This window comes from Hydra vulgaris, chromosome 13 (assembly GCF_038396675.1).
Source record: "Hydra vulgaris chromosome 13, alternate assembly HydraT2T_AEP".
Classification (NCBI taxonomy): domain Eukaryota; kingdom Metazoa; phylum Cnidaria; class Hydrozoa; order Anthoathecata; family Hydridae; genus Hydra; species Hydra vulgaris.
In genome coordinates, this window is record NC_088932.1 from 3,399,340 (window position 1) to 3,425,000 (window position 25,661).

Below are 25,661 nucleotides of genomic sequence, written 5' to 3' on the forward strand. Positions count from 1 at the left end.
AATCTTTTAACAACTTGAAATCTTTTAACAACTTGAAATCTTTTAACAACTTGAAATCTTTTAACAACTTGAAATCTTTTAACAACTTGAAATCTTTTAACAACTTGAAATCTTTTAACAACTTGAAATCTTTTAACAACTTGAAATCTTTTAACAACTTGAAATCTTTTAACAACTTGAAATCTTTTAACAACTTGAAATCTTTTAACAACTTGAAATCTTTTAACAACTTGAAATCTTTTAACAACTTGAAATCTTTTAACAACTTGAAATCTTTTAACAACTTGAAATCTTTTAACAACTTGAAATCTTTTAACAACTTGAAATCTTTTAACAACTTGAAATCTTTTAACAACTTGAAATCTTTTAACAACTTGAAATCTTTTAACAACTTGAAATCTTTTAACAACTTGAAATCTTTTAACAACTTGAAATCTTTTAACAACTTGAAATCTTTTAACAACTTGAAATCTTTTAACAACTTGAAATCTTTTAACAACTTGAAATCTTTTAACAACTTGAAATCTTTTAACAACTTGAAATCTCTCAAACATTTTATTTTAGCTTTTCTCTAACAACAAAAATAAAATAAAAGTTATTGATCTATATCAATATCAAAATTATTTCTTCCATTATTCCAAAGCTAATAAAAAAACACCAGAAAAGTTAAAAAATATTCATAAACAACGTAGTTAAAAAAACACATAGTTTTATACTAGAACCAAAATGTAAATAATTTAAAGCGACCAAAATGTGAACACTTTAAAGGATAAAATAGGATAACTTTTGATAAATGAAAATGACCATCTTGAACTTTATTAATGCACTAAGTTTAAAAACGTGTTTTGTTTTTATTATAAATGTTTTGGTATAAGCAATTTGGGCCTCAACAATACAAAACAAACTTTAAACAGTAAGTTCTGAGAACTAAATTATGATAGAATAAGTGCTTTTTGCAAACAATTTTAAAATTTCAAAATTGCAATATGTTTAGATAAATTTATGATAAATTGAAAAAAAATTATTTAACTATTGAACATTTAATTGCTGAAAAATGTAACAAGCAGCATTTGGCTTAAATTTCAATCATGTGAAAAATATGGTAACATCTGGCATTTTTTAATTTTTTTAAGAGAGAGAGTGGTTGTTTGAAAAAAAGAAGTCATTTTTTATTATCTGATCAAGCAGTTTGTTCTAAAAGGTATTTTTTTTTATTTTGTTTATTTTTATTGAGCTAATTTTATATTCTTTACTTTTTATTTACTTTCTTTTGCTGCTTTAGGTTTACACTGTCCTAAGAAATTTTTCACACTTAAAGTTTTAAAATTTTAAATGTTTTTTCAGAAAAAGAAGCAAAAAATGAACAATAGTTATTCAAACAAATTTTTTTAGCTATGATAAAAGTCCTTCATATCTTGCTAGTACCTGACCCAACCCTTAATTGATGCATGCACTTAAGCCTTTACTTAAGCTTTTCAGTACTATATCATCAATACCACTTTATTTAATGCTAGTATGCAAAGCTATTTGTATTTGTAAAGTCAAGGTCGAAAAGATTTTAAATCTGAACGTTGATTCTGAACAAAATCTCCTTTAAAGATGCCTGTTAATATTCAGTGCATCAGATGCCAATCATCAGATGCCAACAGATGACACCAAGAAAATCCTGTGGATTATCCTGTGGAGTGTAAATGTTAGTGCCCATACAGCTTGAAGTTACCCTTTAAGATTATTAAATCTTTGATCATCTTGTTCTACTTTAAAGCCACATCTTTCTCAAAAAAGTAATTGTAATTGTCTCAAATTTTGAAAAGATTACAAGTATTGGAAAGTTCAAGTGTGGCAATGTGTCATGTTCTCAAATAGCGCAACAGTCCTACACATGTCGTTTCTGGTGTGCCCAGTCACTAAATGCTCACATATTTGTATATTGTTACATTCTAAACATTTAATACGTGCTGATTTTTTTGGCTCAAATGACAGCTGAAACAAAAGATCATAAAGTTAATATTTTTTTTTGCTTTCATCTCTAATAATAATCAGAGCCTGGACTTTGATGATATTTGCTAAAGACTGATTTTTTACACTGCTCCTAAGGAGCGTTGCAGTTGTTTTTTGGCGAACTTTGCCAATGAAGAAAATAAAATAAGAATATAAATTTTTTTTTGCCATAAAAAATGTCCTGCATATCTAGATTTTACCTGCCCAAATTCAAGTTCTCAGTTGCTTTATGTTTGAGACTTCGTTGCGTAACAATTCAAGTTCTCAGTTGCTTTATGTTTGAGACTTTGTTGCATCAGAATTCAATTTCTCAGTTGATTTATGTTTAAGATTCCGTTGCGTAACAAAAAAGCTTAACGCTAATAAATGTAGCTTTAATTTAGCTTTGATATTTACATTGTTAAAAGTTAAATTGCATCATTAGGGTATTTTAAAACACTGCAGAGTAATTAAATATAAATTTAAATCGTGTTAAAAATTATTTAAACAAATAGCAAAAGTTGTTGATGAAATCTCAGGTCTTGTTAAGAAGTGTTTACGCAGCAATTGTTTACGCAGTTGTACGCAGTTCGCATTTTACATTAAAAATAAACATGCCTTTTTTTGTTCAGCCTTTTTTATTCTGAACTATTTAAATTATCATTTAATTTTGTTATATTATTATGTTGTACTTATTTATTATACTATTATGTTGTACTTATAATTACTTTAAAACCAAATATTTTGTTTACACTAGTATAAGTTTAGAATTAAATTTTGTTCCTTCAATTACAAATACGTCTCTTAATATTCACATAACGGCTTTAGTTTGTGACATTTATTCAGAAAATATTACATCGTTAAAAAAAGCATTTAACCACAACTGTGATTATTAAAATTTTATTTTTTAAAAGACTTAGAATTAAATATGATTTTAAAAATTTAAATATAGTTTTAAAGGAAATAGTAAATAAAACATAAATAATTTGTGATAAAGAAACAAAAGATAATGTTCAGAATAAGATTGTTTTGAAAAATAAATTAAAAGGAAATATAATTTTTTTAAAATACCACAATTAGATTTTATCAATAATTTTTTTATATTACTTCAAATGATTTTTAATGTGGTTTAAAATTAAATTTAATTACAATATTTAAATTTAATTACAATGTGCAGTACTTTAAAATAGGCTAATAACTTAACTTAACAATATAAGTAAATAATTAAAAAACTTTTTTTTTTTAATTATTTACTTATATTTATTAATTATTTACTTAATTATTTATTTGATTCATTTATCTATTTTTTTTGCTTTGTTTTGTCAGTTCAAAATAATGCTTGTAATAAGGTTTTTAGAAATTTTTTAGTTAGAGGTTTTAGCAAAAAAACTGCATTAAAATTTATTAACGTTACAAGTTTTCGTTACACAATAAAATCTCATAACAAGGCCTGAAATGTAAATCCAGTATTTGAAAAAGATTTCCTTATAATTTAATTCTTGAAGGAATATTATACTTAGGGGTCCTTCATAAATTACCTATGCAGGTTTGGGAGGAGGACGACTTACCCAAATATATACAAATGCGCACAAGGGAAGGTGTTAAAGACAGCAGATACTTAAACAGGCTCTCTTTCTCTATCTCTCCTAAAATTTCTTTTTTTTTAACAAAAGCATTAAATTTTACAAGTTTAAGAGATTAATATTCTGTTTTTTTTTCTGACTTAAGTCAAAACTGTTTTTTATATTTGCTTTTTAATAATTAAGAGAAAAAAAAGAAAAAACTTGGTTTCTAATGCTTTAAAAAATTTTTGTGTTGGTAATAATAGTTATACAAAAACTCTTGTGCGTATAATAGTGCTCTCAATAAAAAAAAAAATTGTTTTTAATTATTTTATATAAATAAATAAATGTAAAAAAACTTAAACTTTTATTTATCTTTGCAGAGTTAAATTTAATTTTTTTATATTTGCATAGTTAACTTTAATATTTGCATAGTTACCTTCCAAATGTCTGTAAAGTTGTTGCAAAGTACAGATCAAAAGCATTTTGTGGTTTATATTCTTCGGATGGGAATGTTTTTATGTCAGCTTGTCAAGGTCCAGACTTTTATCTTAAAATAAACTTGTTTTTTTTTTTTGTATATTAATAACTTAATGGTATACCCTTGTTAAAGCACATGTTGTGTTCAGATACATATGATTCTTTTTAAATAAAAACCATTTATGTGCTATATGTTTGATTTTGTACTTTTTTTGTAATTTTATTTATATTTGTGTTTGATAACATTCATAGTTAATATTAAATCTTGCAGAAATCTTTTCTTATTCTTGCCACTTTCTCTCAAGGGAAACAACATTGTTTTCTTATTTTTAATATTAGATCAACATATACGTTTGTATGATACTACAAATGGAAAGTTCAAAATGTTTCATGATATAATAGCAAAAGATGTAGGATGGAGTATTGTTGATGCTTCTTACAGTCCTGATCAGAACTATATCATTTATTCTAGTTGGTCTGAGTATGGTATGTTATTTGTGTATTTGGGTTTTTTGTTTTTGTTTCTTTATTTTTAATAAATGAATATCCAATAAGGTTGTACACAACCGCTGTTAGGAATTGAAAAAAATTAAAGAGTAAGACATTGATAGAAGGAAAACAATTAATTGTAAACTCAGAAAAACATTAAGACAGAATATAATTTCTAATCATTAATATTTGAGGAAAACTAGAAATTTATTTTTTTAAAAGAAGAAACAATTACTGTTGTCATGCAGGTGTTTTGGTTATTGGAGCAAGAAAACATATTCTATATGAAATAGGAGTAACTACAAAAAATAGTAGAGCCTAAATAAATTATCAGAAGCCATACAAAATTTCATAACCAGGGTTTGTTACAGCCAGGAAAATGTTGTTTAATTAATTCTACATACTCAAGAAAATCTAGTAGCCATTTTTAACTATTTTTTTTTCATAAAACTTTTACTGAAAAAATATAAATAAATGTAAATAAATGTTTAAAAAAAATTGTATAAACAAATATTTATCCTTAAAATATCTAAAAGAAACTAGTAGCCATATTAACAGTAAATTTCTAAATACTTTTATCTTGTTTTTATTGAATTCAATTTTTCTTTCATAAACTGTTGGGTGATAAAATAACTTTTATTGATCATTTTAAAGCCTCCTTATCCCTTCATTATCTAATCCTGCATCATTTAATCTATCATCAAACATTTAATCTTTTAATTCAAACACATCATTTAAGAAACAAAGTAATTTAAATGTAACTACTAGACAACATTTCAAAGAATTTTTTTTTTATATTTTTCTTTAAAATGTTTGTTTAATGTTAATACAGGTTTTCTCTACAGCCGTTTATTGCTTTAAGTTTCTTGGTTGTTTGAATTTATTAAAGATTTTTTGTTCACTTTTTTTAGTTCACCTATGCAATGTTTACGGAGGTTATGAGACACATCTGGCTCTTGATTTAAAGTTTGTTAAAATTTTTTTTATAAATAGAGAAAATATATTATTTTGATTAGTTTTAGATATCATTGTTATTAATAATATCAATTATTACTTTGTGTTTCAACCTTGAAAATGCTTTACTGAGAAATGCAAACATGGATACTGTAGGTTTGGTTATAATGTAAACGTCAATCATTTGTTCATAATTATTTATCACAGTTAGTCATTTATAGTTTATTAATATAAGTGTTGGTCATTGAGTTTTGTAAGTTCATAGCAAAAAAAAACTTGTTATAAGGTTTTTCGAGATTGTTTCATGTTTTTGCAAAAAAACTGTTATAATTTTTGTGACATTTCAATCCTTTTTAATCCTACAAAAAGAATTCTTCAAGAAATGACCACTAATAACCACTAATGACCACTAATGACCATTAATGATGCTAATGAGTCAATTTGTTGTTTTTTGCAACTGAAAAGTATTTATTACTCTAGGGTTCAATCCTTCATTATGTATTGTTTCTTATCTACATTATTGGTCTTCCTGACAATCGTGCATCTAAAGTGGCTCTATTTGCTGACGACTTAACCTAATCTCTCTTCTGTAACAGCTTGAAGCTTACAGTAGCTTGTAAATTTTAATTCCAATAAAATGCAGTTTTTTTGACATTCCTATATTGATGATGACAACATGCTCATTGAGTTCTATACTTTACGTCTTTTTGGATTATCAGTCACTCTTGACCTCTCATGGAAATCATGTATACAATACATTGCATGGTTAGAATCTGCTAAGGTTTTTATTGTGCTTGCCATTTTCTTCTGACTCCATTATCAATCTCTACAAATCCCTTATCCATCCCTGTATGGAATACTTTTGTCATATTTGGGCTGGATCTTCTAATAATGCTCTTTCTCTTCAAGGCAAGGTCTAAAAACATATTGTAAATGTAGTTCAACCTTGTTTTTCGGCCAAGCTTGAGCCACTGGTTCCATCGTCTTAAGTTTGCATCTTTTTTTCTTATCTACAAATTATATCATGGTTACTGCTCAAATGAACTATCTTCTCTAGTTCCATCAACCAAAACTCATTCTTGTTTGACTTGACATTTTTGCTTGATTTGACATTTAGCCTTGCACGTCCGCCCTTAAAGTAATTTTTTTAGACTAACTGACCACGACAGTTTGTATCTTTTAACTTATAAAGCGTTTCAATAATTTGCGGCAAAAAGCTGAACTTATATAATCTTAGGAAAATAAAAAAAGCTTAAAAAAGGAAACAAAATTTTAATGAAATATCAAGTTTAATTAAATAAACTAGAAAATTTAATAAATAAATAAAAAAATTAAAAAAATTTAATAAAATTTTTATACAACTTTTGTATTCTTATTTTTATAGTTGTTGTTGAAAAAAACATAATCTTTTATAACGATATAACAACAGTTGAAAGTTTTGATATGCTATTTATTCACGATTTTTATTAGTTCATATAATTAAGAAACTAATTTGCTATGAACGCTGGAACTATTAGAGATTTTGTTAATTTTTTTTCTTACGTTTATTTGTTTATTACGCTTATTCATTTATATGTTTTATTGTCTTTTTATTTTTTTTTTATTTTATTGTCTTTTTGCTTTTAAAAAGTTTTTGCTATATTAGACATTTTTTTCAATACTTATATAATAGGAAAATAATGAAATAAATTGTTATTTATTTGTAAACAATATTATTTGATTAATAAATTTTGTTAATGACAGAATAAGTTAAATAAAAGAACAAAATAGTTTCTGTAATAAATGTATTTACCGCATTTTATGCATGTCTGAAATTGCTTCTTTTACATTGCTAAATTTCCAATGTTAATACAAATCACTAGAAATAATGAACATAACGATTACTCTGTTAAAAAAACTGTATTTAAAAGCTTAAAAAAGTTTTAAAAAGGCTCCTAAAAATTTTGTTAAGAAAGTTCAGTAAGTTAACGATGCACTAGACCAGAAAATTTTGCAGCATCGTCTCATTTTTTTACATAAAAAACTTGTTATAAAAAAATTTTTTTTTTTACAAATAAATAGCAATTAGTTTTCTCACTTTCCTCTGCATTGATAAAAACAGTAAAGTTTAGCAAAGACATTTGATAAACAAATTTAAAAATTAAATGGAGTTCTAGCGTAATTTATAAAGTTTTTCCTTTATATACTGACTAAAAAAAGTCGCAAAAAAATTGTATATCAAAATAAGAAAAAAAAAAAAGTTAGTATTTAGGTATATTATTTTTTTGACAACAATTTTTTTTTTTATCATTAAATTTTTTTTAGCCTAATTTATTTAGATTTTCTATTTGTATAGTCTTCAGCTCTTTTCATCGATTATTGTTGATTATTGTTGAATATATTTATTCTTTATTTTATTATAGCTTTATTTTGCCATGAATTCTTAAAGTGCTTACTATATAAAAATGTGGTCAAGTTGTCTAAAACAATTACTTTAAACATGGGCGTACAAGGCGTGCGACTGCACGCGCTTCCTGGGAAGGCTTGTTATATATGTAATTTTTATTTGTTGTATATATGTATTATTTTTAGACCTCAAGAAAGTAGGTTTTGTGCTTTTTCTGTATGCTTTTCTCAAGACAGCAAAGAAATTTTGGCTGGGTAATTTTTTTACTTATTATTTTAATGGTTTCGTTTTATTTTTTTAGCTGAATTTTTATTGGTAAATTTTTTAGTGGCAGCGATCGATGTTTTTATATATATGACATAAGTAGTGATAGGAGAACAACAAGGGTAGGTTAACTTTTTTCCATAATCAGGGGCTATTCTAGGTTAAAAATTTACAGAAATCTCTGTGACAGGAAGAGTACCGCCGCCGGTACTCTTCCTGTCACAGAGAAATTTAGCGGAAAATCTGCGTTTTTTTGTGACAATATTTGTTGTAAAAACAAATATTGTTTTTTTTGTATTTGGGTGCCCAAATACGGTTTAAATCAGTGCCCAAATACGGTTGATGCTGTCAAAAATGGTCTAGAATAGCCCCTAAAAATGCACATTTATTTTTTACTTTATTGCTATTAATTTACTTTTTTTTTTCGGTTGCTGTCGATTTTATTAAGATTCTACTCTATATTTCTTGATTTTATTAAGATTCTACTCTATATTTCTTGATTTTATTAAGATTCTTCTCTATATTTCTTGATTTTATTAAGATTTTAAAAACTTTGTTGCTGTTAGCATCAGTGTGGCAAAATGCTAAAAACTAAATTAAAAAGACAAAATTTTGTCAATATTATATTGTCAAAAATAGTATTGATATCAAATTATTGTATTCAAAGGTAAATTATAGTATTGTAATCTTTATCTAATTTGTTATAATAAGTAAGCAGGTATTTCGTGCATAAAGTTTCTATAAAATTTGATAAAATCTCATAAAAGGAACTCAGTAATAAAAAAAGTACTTGTCAACTATGTTGTTCAACAGGAGTGTGTTGGACTGACTTTTTTGCGCTAACGTTATTAGAAAATTGTGTGCTAACTTTTATAAAAGTGATGTGGTTACTGCTTCTCAATTGGCTCTAAATTAGTGTGTTCAATGCAGAATGTTCGAGATAAAAGGATGATACTAGTTAAAACCATGGAAGATTGTCTGCTATGCTACATGCAACGCCAATATCTGTCTACTATACTTTCATATTACTTTGATTGCCATCAATTGGTGCAACTCACTGTGATGTGCCTGCACTATTGAAAGAAATGCAAGACTTATGCACTTTTAAGTAATTTCATAGTTAAAACTTAAAATGAAGCATGTGCTGTCAGACAAGACATAAATTGTCTGGTCTGCTCAAGGCTGCTAATATATAGCTGGCTAGTGCAAATCCCTGATAAAGCCTTTTGTTAATGTTGTTGAAGGTTTGGGATGTTCTGCTAATACCAGAAAGCAGCCAATAGCACTAGTGTAGAAAAAAAGTCTACTAATTCTACAAAGCTGTTTCAAAATTGACTAAAACATACATTTCATTAGTAAATGGTGTTTGCTGTGCCAATGTCTTCATGACTTGACTCAGTCGAAATGACAATCAAGTACTTATCACTGTGTGGCCATGAAAGGTGGAAAGTTAAAGACTTTATTTGAAACATTCATCTTTCAGTCTGGAACTCCATGTTAATTGTTCTGGCTGAAAATCTGAGAAACTATAGAACTAATGAAGAAATGATGTGCTATGATGAATTAGAAAAAGATTTTTATGAATTAAAAAAAAAATGTAACAGTTTCTGGAAAAATATATAAAAATATGTCCAGCAGTAAAATGGCATGTAGTAGAACTACTATAGGGGGTGTAATTGGTCAGTTGCTAATATATGGAAAGATTCTTTTAAGCTATTATATAGTATGCATGTTAATAATGGTTTACTGCTGATATCTTCACAGCATTTATTTTATACTCTGACTTAAGCTTAGCTAAAACTAGGTTAAAAAACTAATCATGTATAAAACTAGGTTAAAATTAATCATGTATTTTGCTTATGTATACTTTATATATTTCATGCTATTCATATTTTATATAAATCATATGTTCTAATATTTGTGGCATACTACTGCTTCAGATGGTTTTCTAGTTTTCTACTGTATGTTAATCAATTTAGCTTTGCTATCATATATTTGAAATATTTAGGTTGCGATATATCCACTGTATATAATGACAACATCGATATTTTGAATCAAATTAGTTTTTTTACTTCAGAGCTAATTGTTACTTAATTTAGATTTGGCAGCATAACTGTTAAATTATGTTTGTTTAAAACTTATTCTACTCAGTCTAAAGTTTTTTAGATATGTTATTAACAACAATTTGTTTTTTAAGAGGTATAATTAACACTCATATCAATATACTTGTTCACAAATATTTAAACAGAGGCATCAGAAAATGTTGAAAAAGTTAGCTACAAAAAATCAAATCTCGATGTGCTAAGAATTTTAAAAAATTGACATAATGAACTAGAAGTATGGAATTTGCTGAACAAAATTTTTTTATTTTATAGCACCCTGTGGGTGCCAAACTCTACAAAAATTTTCTAATAGTAAGAAAAGTTACATTATATATAGAGTAAACAACTAAATTTGTTTCCTTGCACAGTAGCCTTGTTTGTCAAGATTTATGTTTATTTGAATACAGTTGTTGTATTTAAATAGGAACTTATCAAATTGCGAGTTTTTTTTAACACGTTTGCTGCCGAGATATTTTAAATTATGCTTTATTTCTTTGCCGAGCCATAAAGCCTGCAATGATTAATTTTTGCCAAGGCTTTCATTCTTATTGCCAAGGCTAGATATCAAAATTTCAATAAATAAAATATTTTTTATGGAAAATAATTCTATATTATTTTTTATTCTGAATATAACTGACAAAAAATAAGCATTACGAGTATACTCGTAGTTGGCAGCGAACGTGTTAATTGTTTCTTTATATTGTTTTAAGCAAAGACTTTTTATCAATTGTTTAATATTATAAATCATTGTTATGTAAAATAATAAAAATTTATTGAATAATTACTTTTATAAAACTAAATTACCTAAAGAAGTTTTCATGTTCATACCTCATTACAGAAAATAAAAGATCGAAAGTAATTAAACTTTTTATTTTCTTTATAACAAGTTTCCCAAAATAAGTTTAATATTTTAATTTAATAAAATATGTACATAATATTTGCAAAATATTATTTTATAAATATTTTATTAAAATTTAAAAACAAACAAAAAAACAAAAACAACAACACCTTTTTTTGCTTGCTCCTTTGCAAGCAAGAAAGGTTTTGAATGACTTCTACTGACTTTTCTATTTTGTTTTTTTTTTGCTTGTTTTTTGCAAGTGAAAATGGTCTTTAGAGGACTTTCACTAACTTTTTTTTTTTTGCTTTATTTCTTTTTGAACAAAAAGTTTATTTCTGAAAATATATTAATAATTTTAGATTTTTTATTATGATTTATTTAACTTTAATATGCTTTAACTTTTATTTTGTATTTTAATTGATACAACAAAAATAACAGTAGTTTATATTGAAATGCACATTCTGTATATATTGAAATGCACATCCTGTATATATATTAGTAACAAATAAATCACCAGTGTTGCCTTTCAAAACATAAATTCTATATATGCACTACATTTCAGTCCATGTGTTTGATTGAAATTGAATTTATAATTCAATAAGTTTGTTTTTATTAAGTTCAAGCAGGAACTTAAAATATTTGTATATTATTTGACAAAATTTTTTATAATTAATTTTTTTTTGTTTATTACAAAGTTCAAAAAATTTGAAAATATTTTGCCATAAAAACGAAGTGGTAACAATAGAAAAAAAATGTTGGTCATTTTTTAATCAATCAAGTTTTATCAAACTTATGAGGTCTTCATTTTAGGTTGTTTTAAACTTTTCATATTTGGGTTAAGTAAAATAATTGTTGCTGGAATGTTTTTAGTAAATATTTCAATTAAGAAGGATAAGTTTTAAAGAAATATTTTAAGAGATATTATATTTAAAATTGAATAATCATATTACTGTTGTCAATGCATTGCTTTTAGTTGCAATTGTACTGGTAGTACAAAATCTAATTATAATACTAAATTAGTATCATATTGCAGGTTGTTTAGTTGTTAATTAAACATTGTCCAAAAAGATCTAAAATACTCAAGAATATTATGTAAAAAAGTAACATTAATGTAAATAAATTTTATTAAAAAAAAAAAAAAAAGTTTCTTTAAAAAGGTTGATATTAACAAGCAATCAACCACTATTTAAAACAATCACTATAAGCAACCACTATATAAGTTGGTAGTTAACAGAGAGTTGTGTTGTTAATGTAGTCGATAATTGGTTTATTTAATTTGTGGAATTTTTATACATTTTATAATAAGAAATTTTAGGCAACAATGTAATGGAAGTGAATCTGTTTAATAAATATAAGAACAATGATTAATGAATGAATGATGAATAAATAAGTGAGAGCCTTCTTTTTCATTCTTCAATTCCTTCACATTCTCATTTATGGAAGTTTTTTTTCTATAAAATCGTTTTATATTCGAAACAGGTTTTACATTTTACATTCTAATCAGATTCTTAACAGTTTGTTTGAGTTTTAAACTATACAAAGCTATAACTTTATAAAGTTCATAAAAAAAAAAAAATTAATTAAAAAAAAAGTTCTTTTTTTCAAGTATGGTAAATTATGGTAACTCAATTACAATTAGTCATAATGGTGGTCATGGTTGAGTAAGTTAAAGATCTTAAAAATGATTTCATTACCCGATCTCCTTATAAGTGCATCTGGGAGTTATGTTGAAAATGTTTTCTAAAGTAAATGTCCAACTATTCTGAAGTTAAAATCAGACATTCCAAAGTAAATGTCAGATTAAGATGAAAATTTCAAAGTAAATATCAATTTAAAGTGAATACTCAAATTAAAAATGGAAAATTTGTAAAAATAATAAAATTAATTAATGAAGTTAAATAATAAAATGAATTTATTTGTGGTCAAAGAAGTGGTTTTGAAATGTTTTGTTATTTTTTTTAATATTTCTAACTTTAGGTGAAAGTTTTTTTTTTGTGTTAAATCTTAGTTTCAAAAATAGAATTTGAAAACTTTATGAAAAAAATACCCATTTGGTTGACTTTATTGTCAGATGTAATTTGTTTGTTTTCCGTTGATTTTAAAAGTATCTAAAAAATATCAAATATAAATATATTTAAATAAATAAAAAAATTGAATGAAAATTTTTTTTTTTAATTGAAATCTTTTTTTTTTAAAATTAAGATAAAATCATTTTGTATAATATATCAGTAATGGCATTTCATTGGCTATTTTAAATGTTATCTCATATTTTGAATGTTTTATGGTTTTTGAGCTTTTGAGAAAAATGTTTATAATTTTTTTCATTATTTCAACAAGTACAAATATTTTTTTTTTTTGATAAGTGTAAATATTTATAAATCTTTTTTAGGTACTAGCTCATGATGATGATGTAAATGCTGTACGGTTTTCAAATAACTCTTCTTCTATTCTAATATCAGGTGGAGATGATGGGATTTGTAAAGTAACTTTATTTATAGTTTGAACTTCTCAAAGTAATTTTATATATTTTTTCAAACTAAAAAATAATTAAAACCTAAAATAAAGAACAAAAAAAAAAATTCAGATCAACAAAAATTTTGTTCATTTTCAATTTCTTTTAAAAGAAATTTAAAATTTTTTAAAAAAGTTTTATAATATTTGATCATAATTCTTATTTTAAAATTACCTACATTTTTTCATGATATGCATTTTTTAAATTTAACTTTTTTTACATAAGTTTTAAACATTGATTATTATTTAATATTGATTATTACTAAATATATATTGTTAAACATTTATGAATAAATTGTAAACGTTATAAATTATAAAGTCTTAAATTATAAAGTCTTGAACAAAATTAAATAAATTAAATAAATTAAATTAAATATATTAGATAAATTAAATAAATTAAATTAAATATATTAGACAAATTAAATAAATTAAATTATAAAGTCTTGAACATTATTATGTTCAAGACTTTATAAATTATTTATGTAAACTAATAACAGTTTTGAAAGGGGGTATCTTGTGATGGTGAACCAAGCATTAACTACTATAAAAGAAAACCACATAATTATTATTTAAGTTAAAAATAATTGACCACAGTTTTTTTAACAAGCTAACTTTCTACAAAGCTACAAATTTCTACAAAGCTACAAACTTTCTACAAAGCTACAAACTTTCTACAAAGCTACAAACTTTCTACAAAGCTACAAGCAACCGCTGTTTAAGTTGAGAACTAACAAAAAGCAAAGAAGAGAGTCGAAGGTCAAGAACAGTTTAAAAGTTAAAAATTGTAAATTGTTTGAGTCAGGAAAACATGAAGATAGGATATAGAAATATCTCGGATCAAGTATAGGAACATATGAAGATAGAAGATAGGAATATCACAGCATTGGTGTGCATGAAAAAAAACTGGTTGAATAGAATTTTTTAGAGCATAAAGGAACATTTACAGTTTAAGTATGCAAATTTTGATGAATGATGAGTTACATGAGTTTAGGTTTTGGTTGATGAAGAAATGATAGCTCACTTGAAACGCGAACATGGTAGTACTTATAAAAAACAAAAGAAGTCCTTACAATGATGGGGTGTAAGCTCAAGCCAGCCAGCTAGAGTAGGTCCAGCTAATTTTATTATCATATTTAGAATCTTGTCTTAAAGAAAAAAAGCATCGTTTAAAGAACCAGTCCAAATATGACAACAATGTTACATACATGGTTAAAGTTTATAGAAATAAAGAATTGAATGAGTAAGGAATTAGCTAGCACAGTAAAAAGAAGCAGTCTTAGTGGATGTTAATTTTGCAAGGGATTGTGTATATGGTTTCCATGAGAGATCAGTTGTGAATGATAATTACAGAAGACATACCCAAGTAGAGTACTTAGCCAGGAAGTTGTCATTATCAATACGAGAATGTCATCAATATTGCAATATTTATTTATAGTGTTTATTCAAAATTGAATAGTTTTTTTCTTTATGTTGTATCTAGAGTATTAGACTATATAGTTAAAATGTTAAGTTGGATATATACAGCCAATATTACTCACGAAGATATAAATTTTTGATACCATCACAAAATATTTGTAAATATTTCTGAACAAATTTATTTAATATATAAAACATAAAATACAAAACTGAACAAATATTTATTGTTAAGCTGTAGTATTAGATGTATTCGATTTTAAATAAAAATCTGATAGGATTTCTGCTTGTGGTTAACTTTGAGGTAACTTGGAGGCAGGAAAATTTTGATAGAACTTGATATAATCAGAGCCTGGTGACAAACCTCGTGATCTGCTAACAAAGTTATCAAATACATTTTTATTTCATGAAATATTTGAAACAATCATTTATATTACATTCATTATTAAACATTATTACATTCATTTTATTACATTCATTGTTTCATGAAATATTATTACATTCATTAATAATGAATAAGCTGATGGGTTTATTCCAAAATTTGATGAATTTATTTCAAAGGAAATTACAGAAACTAGTTTACAACCTGGTCAGTCTGCTACAGAAATTGCAAACATTAAAATATGTTATAATTATAATAATTATTGCAATATTATAAATAATACTTTATTATTTCAATGTTGGTAATATCTGTTGTTGTCTGACCAGGTTGTAAACTAGTTCCTATAATTTCCTTTGGAATAAATCCATTGGCTTTATTGTTCTCTAGGTCCAATATCTGTTTTAGATTTTGTTAATTTTTTTAATGCTTTTTTTGTAGTTTTAGTGTTGTTTATCAACCAATCGTATGGTGCACCAATGCACTACAATGGTATGGTGTAAATTGCCAGAAACTTTTACTCTTCTATGAGTACTTTGTATAATTTGTCATAATGGCATGAAAAAATCACTCTTGCATGCTGCAGTATCATAAATTTTTGACACAAAAAGTTGATGTTGGTACAAATGCTTTACTCTATTCAACTTTGACTGCTAGTTATCAAATACATCTGATTTTTTGCTATGCTAGATTGCTTTAATTCATGCATCGATGTATGAAATTTCATAACACATTTATATGTCAGAAACACTAAATCAAACAAGTTAACTGGTGCACCAAATACTGGACACATTATCATTGTCCTGGTTTTAGGTTTTGTCTAAAAGCCATTTTAGCTGGTACTTAATTCTAAAAATAATGATGGCACTAAATAAAAAACACCAATTTCAATACAGCAATCAGTAAAATAACCTAAAATTAATTCTTCAACTATTGTGGTTTAATTTCACACAGTATCACTGTCTGCTTCACTTAGCTGTCTGCTTCACTTAGCTGTCTGCTTCACTTAGTTGTCTGCTTCATGATTATCTATCTGCTTCACGATTAGCTGTCTGTTTTATGATAAGCTGTCTTCTTCATGATTAGCTGTCTGCTTCATGATTAGCTGTCAGCTTCATGATAGCAATATTCATAGTTATTAAAATATAGATAACATAATATTTCTAGTAATTCTAGGTGAAGTAAGTCTTTCAATTATCCTATTAATGAATTCTGTTAACTTATTTTTTGTATGTTATGATTTATAAATACAAAATTTGCTATTTTCATTTTTTATTTATAATTTAAGTTTAATTATTCAATTGATTATAACAATAATTTTTGATTAATTAATTATTTATAGAAAATATTAATTTGTAGATAATTCATAGGATATGAAAATATTTGATAGCTTTTTTATTCAGGCTAGAAAGGTTAACAAAATTTTAGGTAAAAAATGTCATTTTAGTTTTGGCAGCCCTTAATTTGTAATATACAAATATAAATTTTTTTATTTATTTCCAGGGCTAAAATAAGAGCCTAGTTTTTTAATAAGTTATGCTTAAAAGCAATAATCTTATGAAATTCATTGCGTTCTTAACAAAACGGGGCGATCATTTTGAATTTTATGCTTAGGACAACTCAAGATTAACTTAAACCTCTTTTATTTGTGTTTTAACTTAAAACACATTTGTTTGTTTGAATTTTTTTTTTCATTATAATTCACAACACGGCTGAAACAACCACTACAGTTACTAGACCACAAGTTAGGAGTTAAGAAAAAAAAGAAAAGAATTATTGAGCAAGAAAGCGGTTGACAGAATACTTGAAAAGTTGTAGATTGTATGAGTCAGGAAAAATAAAGATGGGAGAGTGTTCCAAAGGCTAAAGTGCGGGGAAAAAAACTAGACAAAAGTTTTTAGAGCTGGCAGGGACAGATACAGTAAACAAATGAGAGAATTAGGCATGCCAAGTGTCAAGTGCTTTAAAATAATAATATTTAATTTTTGATATTTTATAAAATTATTTCTAAATTTTAGATTTGTGAACTTTTATTTATACAAGAATATATATATAGCAATATTATCAAAGATATCATAATTTAATTAATTATAATTTGTTAATTGGTATATAAAGTCTTTTTCTTGAGAATTTTACTTGTTTTTAAATATAATTTTTAGGTATGGGATAGGCGCACAATGAGCAAGGAATCTCCAAAGCCTGTAGGTTGTTTTGCAGGTCATACAGATGGCATCACATATGTTTGTGAAAAGGTTTTTTGCTTTATAAATTAGTTTTAGTATATTCTATAAATTATTTTTATCAATTTTTAAAATTTATTATTCAAAATTTTGATTAAAGAATCATTAATTGTATCATTTAAAAAAATCTCCATCATTTCTAAACCATCTCTATCATTTCTAACCCATCATTGGTAAATCTATAATTGGTAGTTTCCAAACCATAACATTTTAACCATAAAAGTACTCAGATGTTGCAATTTTTGAAGTTTCAGAAATCCATTTACCTATTTTATAAAATAAAAATTAAAAAATCATTAAACTTCAGCTTAAAGTAAATTAAAAAGGTTTTCAGAACTTGTTGTTTATTATATTTTAATTAAAGGGAGACGGCCAACATTTTATCACAAACTCTAAAGATCAGAGCATTAAATTATGGGATAGTCGACGATTTTCATCAGAAAATACAATAAAGGTAATTTAAAGTGAGGAAAGGAATTTTAGAATTTTTGCGGGTGTTAAATTTATTTCAAGTTAAAATTATTATTTTAATTTGACTTATTTTTAGGAGTTTCGTCGGTTGGTAGCTAATCAAAGCTGGGACTATCGCTGGGAAAAAGCTCCAAGAAGATGTGAGTATGCATCATATTGTTGTTTTGTTAGTTTTTGATACTGGCCTATGAAAGTTGATTCACTTACTGATAAGAGTCTTGGATGAACTATTTAAATTATTTTGTTAAAAGATATTAAAAAAATGTATCAATGTTAGAACAAGAAATTTAGGCATTAGCACAGAAATAAAACAGCTGAATTTAAAGTAGCCCAACAAAGGGCATTCAGGTCTGGTAGTTTTGCAAAAGATAAGTTTCAATTGATAAAAACCTTTAAGACCACAAATGTTTATAAAAGGTATATTTGAAACAGTATGATAATTTTTTGGTTCATCTTTTTTTTAAATAATAAAGAGCTTTATTCAATTATAAAAAGCAATAGGTTATTCAGTTAGCTTATTTCTGCTAATCAAATCAAACTTATAACAAAGTTATGACATATATATGATATAAGCAACATGGTTATATGTTGATACATTGCAGCTGTTGATTGAATCAGTCTCTTTGAGAGCTACCACAGAGTTTAAGAAACCTTACTAACAACTAGAACCTAACCTACTAACAACTAGTTCTAGAACCATTAAGCTTTTAGAGCTGCACTGTCATTAGGAGATAACAAGAAGTGATGTATAGCCACTAGCAAGAAGGTACAAAACAAAAAACTTAGGAGTAGACCATCATTCATCATTCAAGGCAAGAAACAATAACTCTGGCTTACATCTATGCCAGTCTGTTAGACAAAAAAGAGGTGCATGGTTGGATAACAGAAATTTTCTACTTATATTTTATGTTTTGTTTAATAAATCAGGTATTGCTGAATAATATTATTGTATTGCTGTATATTTTATGTTTCGTTTAATAAATCAGGTGTTGGTGAATAATATAATTGTATTGCTGTATATTTTATGTTTTGTTTAATAAATCAGGTATTGCTGAATAATATTGTATTGCTGTATATTTTATGTTTTGTTTAATAAATCAGGTATTGCTAAATAATATTATTATATTGCTGTATATTAAACTAATAATGCTATTTTTTAACCATGTTGCTACTCAGAAAAGACAAACTTGAAACAAAAAAATGGGCGTAATTAAATAAACAATTTTTTTTCATAAAACTTAACATTTTGCTTGTATCATCAGTATTGTATTAATTCAAAATGTAATAATAAAACAATAATAAAACATAATAATATGTTTTTTGTAAAATTTAAATAAAAAAGTGCATAAAATTTAGATTTTATAAATTTAAAGTCATCACAGATTTGTCATGTAACTATGGCAGTGTGTTCTTTCATACTTAAGTTTTGCTTTCATTTTGTTCTATTCTTGATGATAGTATTTAGATTTTCACGTCTCAGTTGATGATTTGATGTCTCAGTTGATGATTTGACTTATCTGTTGATGATGTCTCAGTTGATGACTTAACAACAATTATTGATGCTGGTTATTGATTTTTTTCAAATTTGAAACTAAATAAACTAAATTCAAATTTGAAATTGACTGATACTAAATGAATAATTTCCTTGTTTTAGATTAAATTCAGTTTAAAAATATATTTAGGTATTTAAAAATATAGTTAGGTATTTAAAAATATATTTAGGTATTTTTTTAGGTATTTTTTTAGGTATTTTTTTAGGTATTTTTTTAGGTATTTTTTTAGGTATTTTTTTAGGTATTTTTTTAGGTATTTTTTTAGGTATTTTTTTAGGTATTTTTTTAGGTATTTTTTTAGGTATTTTTTTAGGTATTTTTTTAGGTATTTTTTTAGGTATTTTTTTAGGTATTTTTTTAGGTATTTTTTTAGGTATTTTTTTAGGTATTTTTTTTAGGTATTTTTTTAGGTATTTTTTTAGGTATTTTTTTAGGTATTTTTTTAGGTATTTTTTTAGGTATTTTTTTAGGTATTTTTTTAGGTATTTTTTTAGGTATTTTTTTAGGTATTTTTTTTAGGTATTTTTTTAGGTATTTTTTTAGGTATTTTTTTAGGTATTTTTTTAGGTATTTTTTTAGGTATTTTTTTAGGTATTTTTTTTAGGTATTTTTTTAGGTATTTAAAGTATGATTAGCTAAACCAATTTTATATGCTGGAAAGTTTGAAAGCAGTCAAATTTTTGTAAAAAAAAAAAAAAACACAAAAAAAATAAATTCAAACCTTTATTCACATTATAATTAACAATTTTATTAAATTAATCTTTTAACAAACAGAATCCTCTATTATGATCCATTCCTCAAAGGAAAACAAATCAAACCACCCTGTTTTTTCCAATTATATTGTTCTATTTTAAGTCCTCCTTCTATCCAACTTGATACAAATGTAAAGCTTTATACACCACATAAGTTGGTGTAAAGCTTTACATACATTGTTATTGCAAAGCTTTTTTACCATTGCATTTTTACTTGTCTTGAATATTGTTGGTTTCTTGTTGCTTTTTGAACCCTTTTTGCAGAAATACCTACTATACCCTTCACCCCTAAGTTTTATTTTTTTTCAACATCATTTCTTCCAACAAGGCTGCAAGCAGCCACTATTAGAGTTAGAAGTTAGTGTAAAAATAAATATTAAATATCTAATAAATTATTTAGTAAGAGTAAAAGAATACATTTTTTTGGCATAAAAATCTTGGTGAAATTTGCTATCAATAAACTTAAAATGTATCCTTGGTCAACACCGAACCCCGGTCAAGAATCTTTTTTCGAAAACTAAGTAAGCTTTGTCCGATAAAAAGTTACTGGAAGAGAAAAGATGAAGTTTATAGAGTAAGATAACGATTTACCGGCAACAAAAATGATTGCAAACTATATGAATCAGGAAAACATGATAAAGAGAGCAAGTTCCAAAAAACGAATATTCAAGGAAAAAAAACTAGGCGAAAAAGAATTTTTGGAACACTTAGGAACAACTAGAGTATAAAGATGAGACTTAATTGAATGATAAACACAAAAATGAATTTTAGTAGATGGCACAATCTCTTGTGCCATCTACTAAAATTCATTTTTGAGAGAGCAGTGCCCATTATAGTATTTATAGAAAAGGTAAAGAGAAGCAACATTACAACTATGTGATAATGGTTGTAGGTTGGCTGCAAGAGCAGGCCCAACTACATTTACAAGGCGTTTTTACACCTTGTCTAAAAGATAAAGGGCATCATCGAAAGATCCCAGATATGACAACAGTATTCCATACAAGAACGGATTTTAGATTTATGGAGATAAGAAATAGAATCCTGAAAAATGGCAAGAAATAAATTAGCAGAGGTTAATTTTGCAACTGATTTGATATATGGTTTCCAAGAAAGATTGGAAGTAAGAGTTAATCCTAGAAGACGAAGGGTAGATAACTGATTTAATACATTATTGTTCATAAATATAGGAAGATCTAGATTATTACAAAAACAATTAGCTGAAAGAATTGAGTTTTATCTGAGTTAAAGTTCACCAGCCACTAGGAGCTTCATGGTGTAGCAGAAGTGAGATCTTTTTGCAGAACAAACAATCAAATGTCTTCAAGATCTTTTTTACATCTGTAAAAAGAAAGAGAACCTCCAGCTTAAATTTATTTTGTCTAACAAAGCATTAGAATTGTATATTACGCTTCATTTAAGCTGAATACTACACAAATTTTTTTTGATATATTCAGTAAAATGTATAATCAAATTTTTTTGATATATACTTAAAAACTACATAATAACTCTCAAATTAAAATAATTTGAATTAAAAAATATTGATCATAAAATTGTTTGAAATTTTATCCATACATATATATATATTTATATATATATATATATATATATATATATATATATATATATATATATATATATATATATATGTATATATATATAAATATATATATAAATATATATATGTATATATATATATATGTGTGTGTGTGTGTGTGTGTGTGTGTGTGTGTGTGTGTGTGTGTGTTTTGTGTGTGTGTGTGTGTGTGTGTGTGTGTGTGTGTGTGTGTGTGTGTGTGTGTGTGCGTGTATATTATATAATATGTAATAATACATTTAGATATTTGAAATATGGTTGCTAAACTACAACACACACATATATATGTGTGTATGTTATTTAGCCAACCATACTTCAAATGCCTAAATATATTCTAAATTTTACCCTTTTTTTCTGAATAATTCCCCATATTTAAAACATGTTAATAAATAAGCCAAGTTACAGTATACAAAAATTCCAGGAATAATTTTTGATATTTTTGTTTTAAAGCACTTCGACATAAAGGTTCTCTAACAAATGATGCTGTAATGACATATCAAGGACATTCAGTACTTCACACTTTATTACGTGCTAAGTTTTCACCAGAGTTTACTACTGGGCAGGTATTTAAGTTTAATGGTTTTAAGTTTTTACATAATTATTTAATTTTCATAAAATATTGACTTTCTGTACTTTTTACAAATAACTTTTCAGTAGAAGTATTTTTCAATGGTTTTATTTCTATATTTTGTTATGTTATAAAGTAGTTGTGTTGTATAGAGTGCTTGTTTTGTAAGTGAGGGGTATGAAACTAAATTCTTAGTAGTTCTGTATTTAACTTGGTTTTTTAAGTAGCAAAATTGTTTTTCAAGGCTTGTGTTTGGGAGTCATAAGGCTGAAAAATGTGGTAAATGAAAAAATTAAAATGACAAAATTAAAATTTATTTTCCTTTAAATTCTTGCTGCTGAACGGTAAAAAACTATATGCTGCTAAATGGTAAAAAAATCATTAGAATGGCGGTAATAACTTTTAACTTGTAATATTTTGCTTATTTCAACAACAATTTATTTGCAGTAGTCAAAAAGTTTTTGTCTATTTATAGTACAATAGTACTATATTGTAAATAGACAATAACTATATATTAAATATATTTTATATTAAATATATTAAATATATTTTATGTATACAATCACTATATAACAACATGAGCATTTAATAAGGGTGTTTACTATTATTTTAATTTTTATTTTGGTTTAAATATTAACAATTAATTATTGCAAATAAATTCATGTGTTTTATTCATAAATTCTGTATTTTTATTGAACCTGTTGCAAATAAATTCTCATATTTCATTCATTCTGTATTTTTTATGAAAAAACATAGTTTGCCTTGAAACTTATAAGTGTTATAAGCCTAATACTTATTTGTTATAACAATTATTTTGGTATATACTTATAACATTTAATTTGACATATGCTCTATATATCATATATTCTTTGGAAAATGTCATTTTAAAATAAGGAGTCTTTAAAATCAAGCGTGTTTAAGCAATCAAAAAACAATTATATTTATATAATTGGTATATTTAAACAATAATGTAGAATTTTATTTTTAAATAAGTTTCATAAATTTGTACCAATTTAAAAATTATTTAAAAATTTTTTCACTTTCATTGATGAACTTCAATGCCGGGGCTTCACTATTCCTAAAATTAACATTGTAATGTCCTTTCAATCAAAGTTTTTTTAAAAAAAATATTAAAGTATTTAAAAAATTTAAAAAAAAAGTAAAGCTTGAAGTTTTTCAACTTTAAAATGAAATGCATTATGTATTAGTATATATATATATACTAGTTTTTAATTCATAGAGATACATTTACACTGGCTGTGCCACAGGAAGTTTATTCAGTAAGTTTTTTTTTTCTTATGTTTTAAATTTAAATTTATAATTTTTATTCATTTTTTCTTAAAATTTCTAAATATAAATATCTTGACATTGATCCGAGTGCCATGAAATAAACCTACAAAATAACTTTTGTTGCATTAAAAAGTTAACTGAGGAGTTTAAAATTTGCAGTATATTTAATCCCTAAATATAATATAATCCTCCAATAACATTTAAGGATTATATTAAATGACATTTTATATCATATACTGGCTGTCCATAGCCGTAAAGCCGGTCATGGTAGGTCTATGTCTTTGATAGTTTTTATATATTCTTATTCTTACTATATTTATTCCAACTGGTTTAAGTAAATGGTAAAAAATGCTTTATGTTTAAGCTTAATACTTTTTTTATTACATCCAATTTTGAGTTTCTGATAATAAATTGTTGGACACCTATTAATTCTTAGGTTTTTCCTTGTTTTTTAATTTTCAAGAAATGTAAAACAGTTTTGCATTATTTTTATTTAGAGAATAAAAACTGGCATGGTGATCCCTGAATAAGTTTATTTTCATATTAACAAAATATATAAATGGTCAATTTTTTATTCTTTGTTGCATAAATATTTCATACAATAAATCTAAATAGAAAAATTAATAAAATTATATCTAAATGTAAAAGAAAAAAAACATCATATTTAAAAACTGAAAACCAATATGTACATAAATACAGATAAAAGTTATTAAATCCTCAATTTTATAAATAAATATATATTTATTTCTTTAAATATAAATATTAACTTTATAAAATTGTACTAAATTCAAATAAACTTTTAAACCCAACTGTTTCCTTCATTGTTATTTTGATCTAAATATATAGTACATATAAATAAATTTAGATAAAAGCATTGTTATTAGAGTTAAATAATTTATAAAAACACTATTATTTAGATAAAAACATTGTTATATAAATTTTTTAAATTTTGATACATTTTTTAACATTGTCATAAAAATGTTTTAAATTAAAAGATGATTGTTTGAACTTTTACAACAAAACTATGAGAAAGTCCATAAATTTTTGCACGTTCCCTTAGTGAAAGGCTTGGTTTAATTCTCAAACTGTTAACCAGTTTTTTAACTAGTTTTATATCTTTAAAACCCTTCTTTCTTCCACCACCAGATTTGCGTTTGATCAATTTTGTAAGAGACAAACGTTGAATTACACGACTTAGAATGAATGGATATATTTACAACGCTTTTGCTATCCTATTGTGGCTACTATTGGAAATTTCCAAATGTTTGTGCATAATTTTTTTCTCTTATGTCTTCTTCTTTTGTCATTTTTAAAACTAATTTTAAGTTAAATTGAAAAACACATTTTTTTGAAACCACGTCACGTTGAAAACAAAATAAAATAAAACAATTAAAAAGATTTTAATATAACCACTGAAAAACAATGATGTACTTATTCTTTCGCATTTATTTTGTGTACGTGCTTTAATGCATAGTAAAACATTGATTACTACTGTTAACAAATTAGCAGTAGAACAAGAGTATCAAAATCCATATTGATGATCAGAAAGTAAGTTATTAGATTCAAGATGAGAGATTAGGTGTTTGTTTATTAAAGACTCAAAAATCTTGCTTATGATAGAAAGAAGACTAATGGGATGGTAGTTAGACAAGTCATATCACTCTTCAGAATTTTTGTAAATAGGGATAACAGATGTTGCTTTCCAGCTGGCTGGAAAATGAGACTCTGATAAGCACTTGTTAAATAGTTTTGAAAGTATAGGCGACAGCTCGGGAGAACACCTCTGTAAGACTATAACAGGTATGTTGTCCGGACCACAAGCTGTAACAGAA

At 25.3% G+C, this 25,661-nt stretch overlaps 1 protein-coding gene across 1 annotated transcript in view; it reads left to right on the forward strand.

Moving 5' to 3' along the window:
• LOC100200635 (DDB1- and CUL4-associated factor 11) overlaps window positions 1-25,661 on the forward strand; it is a 57,122-nt gene that overhangs the window by 25,088 nt on the left and 6,373 nt on the right. Inside the window, exons 6-17 of the mRNA XM_065816782.1 lie at window positions 1,134-1,201; window positions 3,978-4,078; window positions 4,362-4,508; window positions 5,423-5,477; window positions 8,037-8,105; window positions 8,180-8,237; window positions 13,448-13,540; window positions 17,521-17,613; window positions 17,966-18,055; window positions 18,149-18,212; window positions 22,422-22,534; window positions 23,780-23,819. Of these exons, the coding sequence (XP_065672854.1) occupies window positions 1,134-1,201; window positions 3,978-4,078; window positions 4,362-4,508; window positions 5,423-5,477; window positions 8,037-8,105; window positions 8,180-8,237; window positions 13,448-13,540; window positions 17,521-17,613; window positions 17,966-18,055; window positions 18,149-18,212; window positions 22,422-22,534; window positions 23,780-23,819 (991 nt within the window). The remainder of the gene's footprint in view (window positions 1-1,133; window positions 1,202-3,977; window positions 4,079-4,361; window positions 4,509-5,422; window positions 5,478-8,036; window positions 8,106-8,179; window positions 8,238-13,447; window positions 13,541-17,520; window positions 17,614-17,965; window positions 18,056-18,148; window positions 18,213-22,421; window positions 22,535-23,779; window positions 23,820-25,661) is intronic.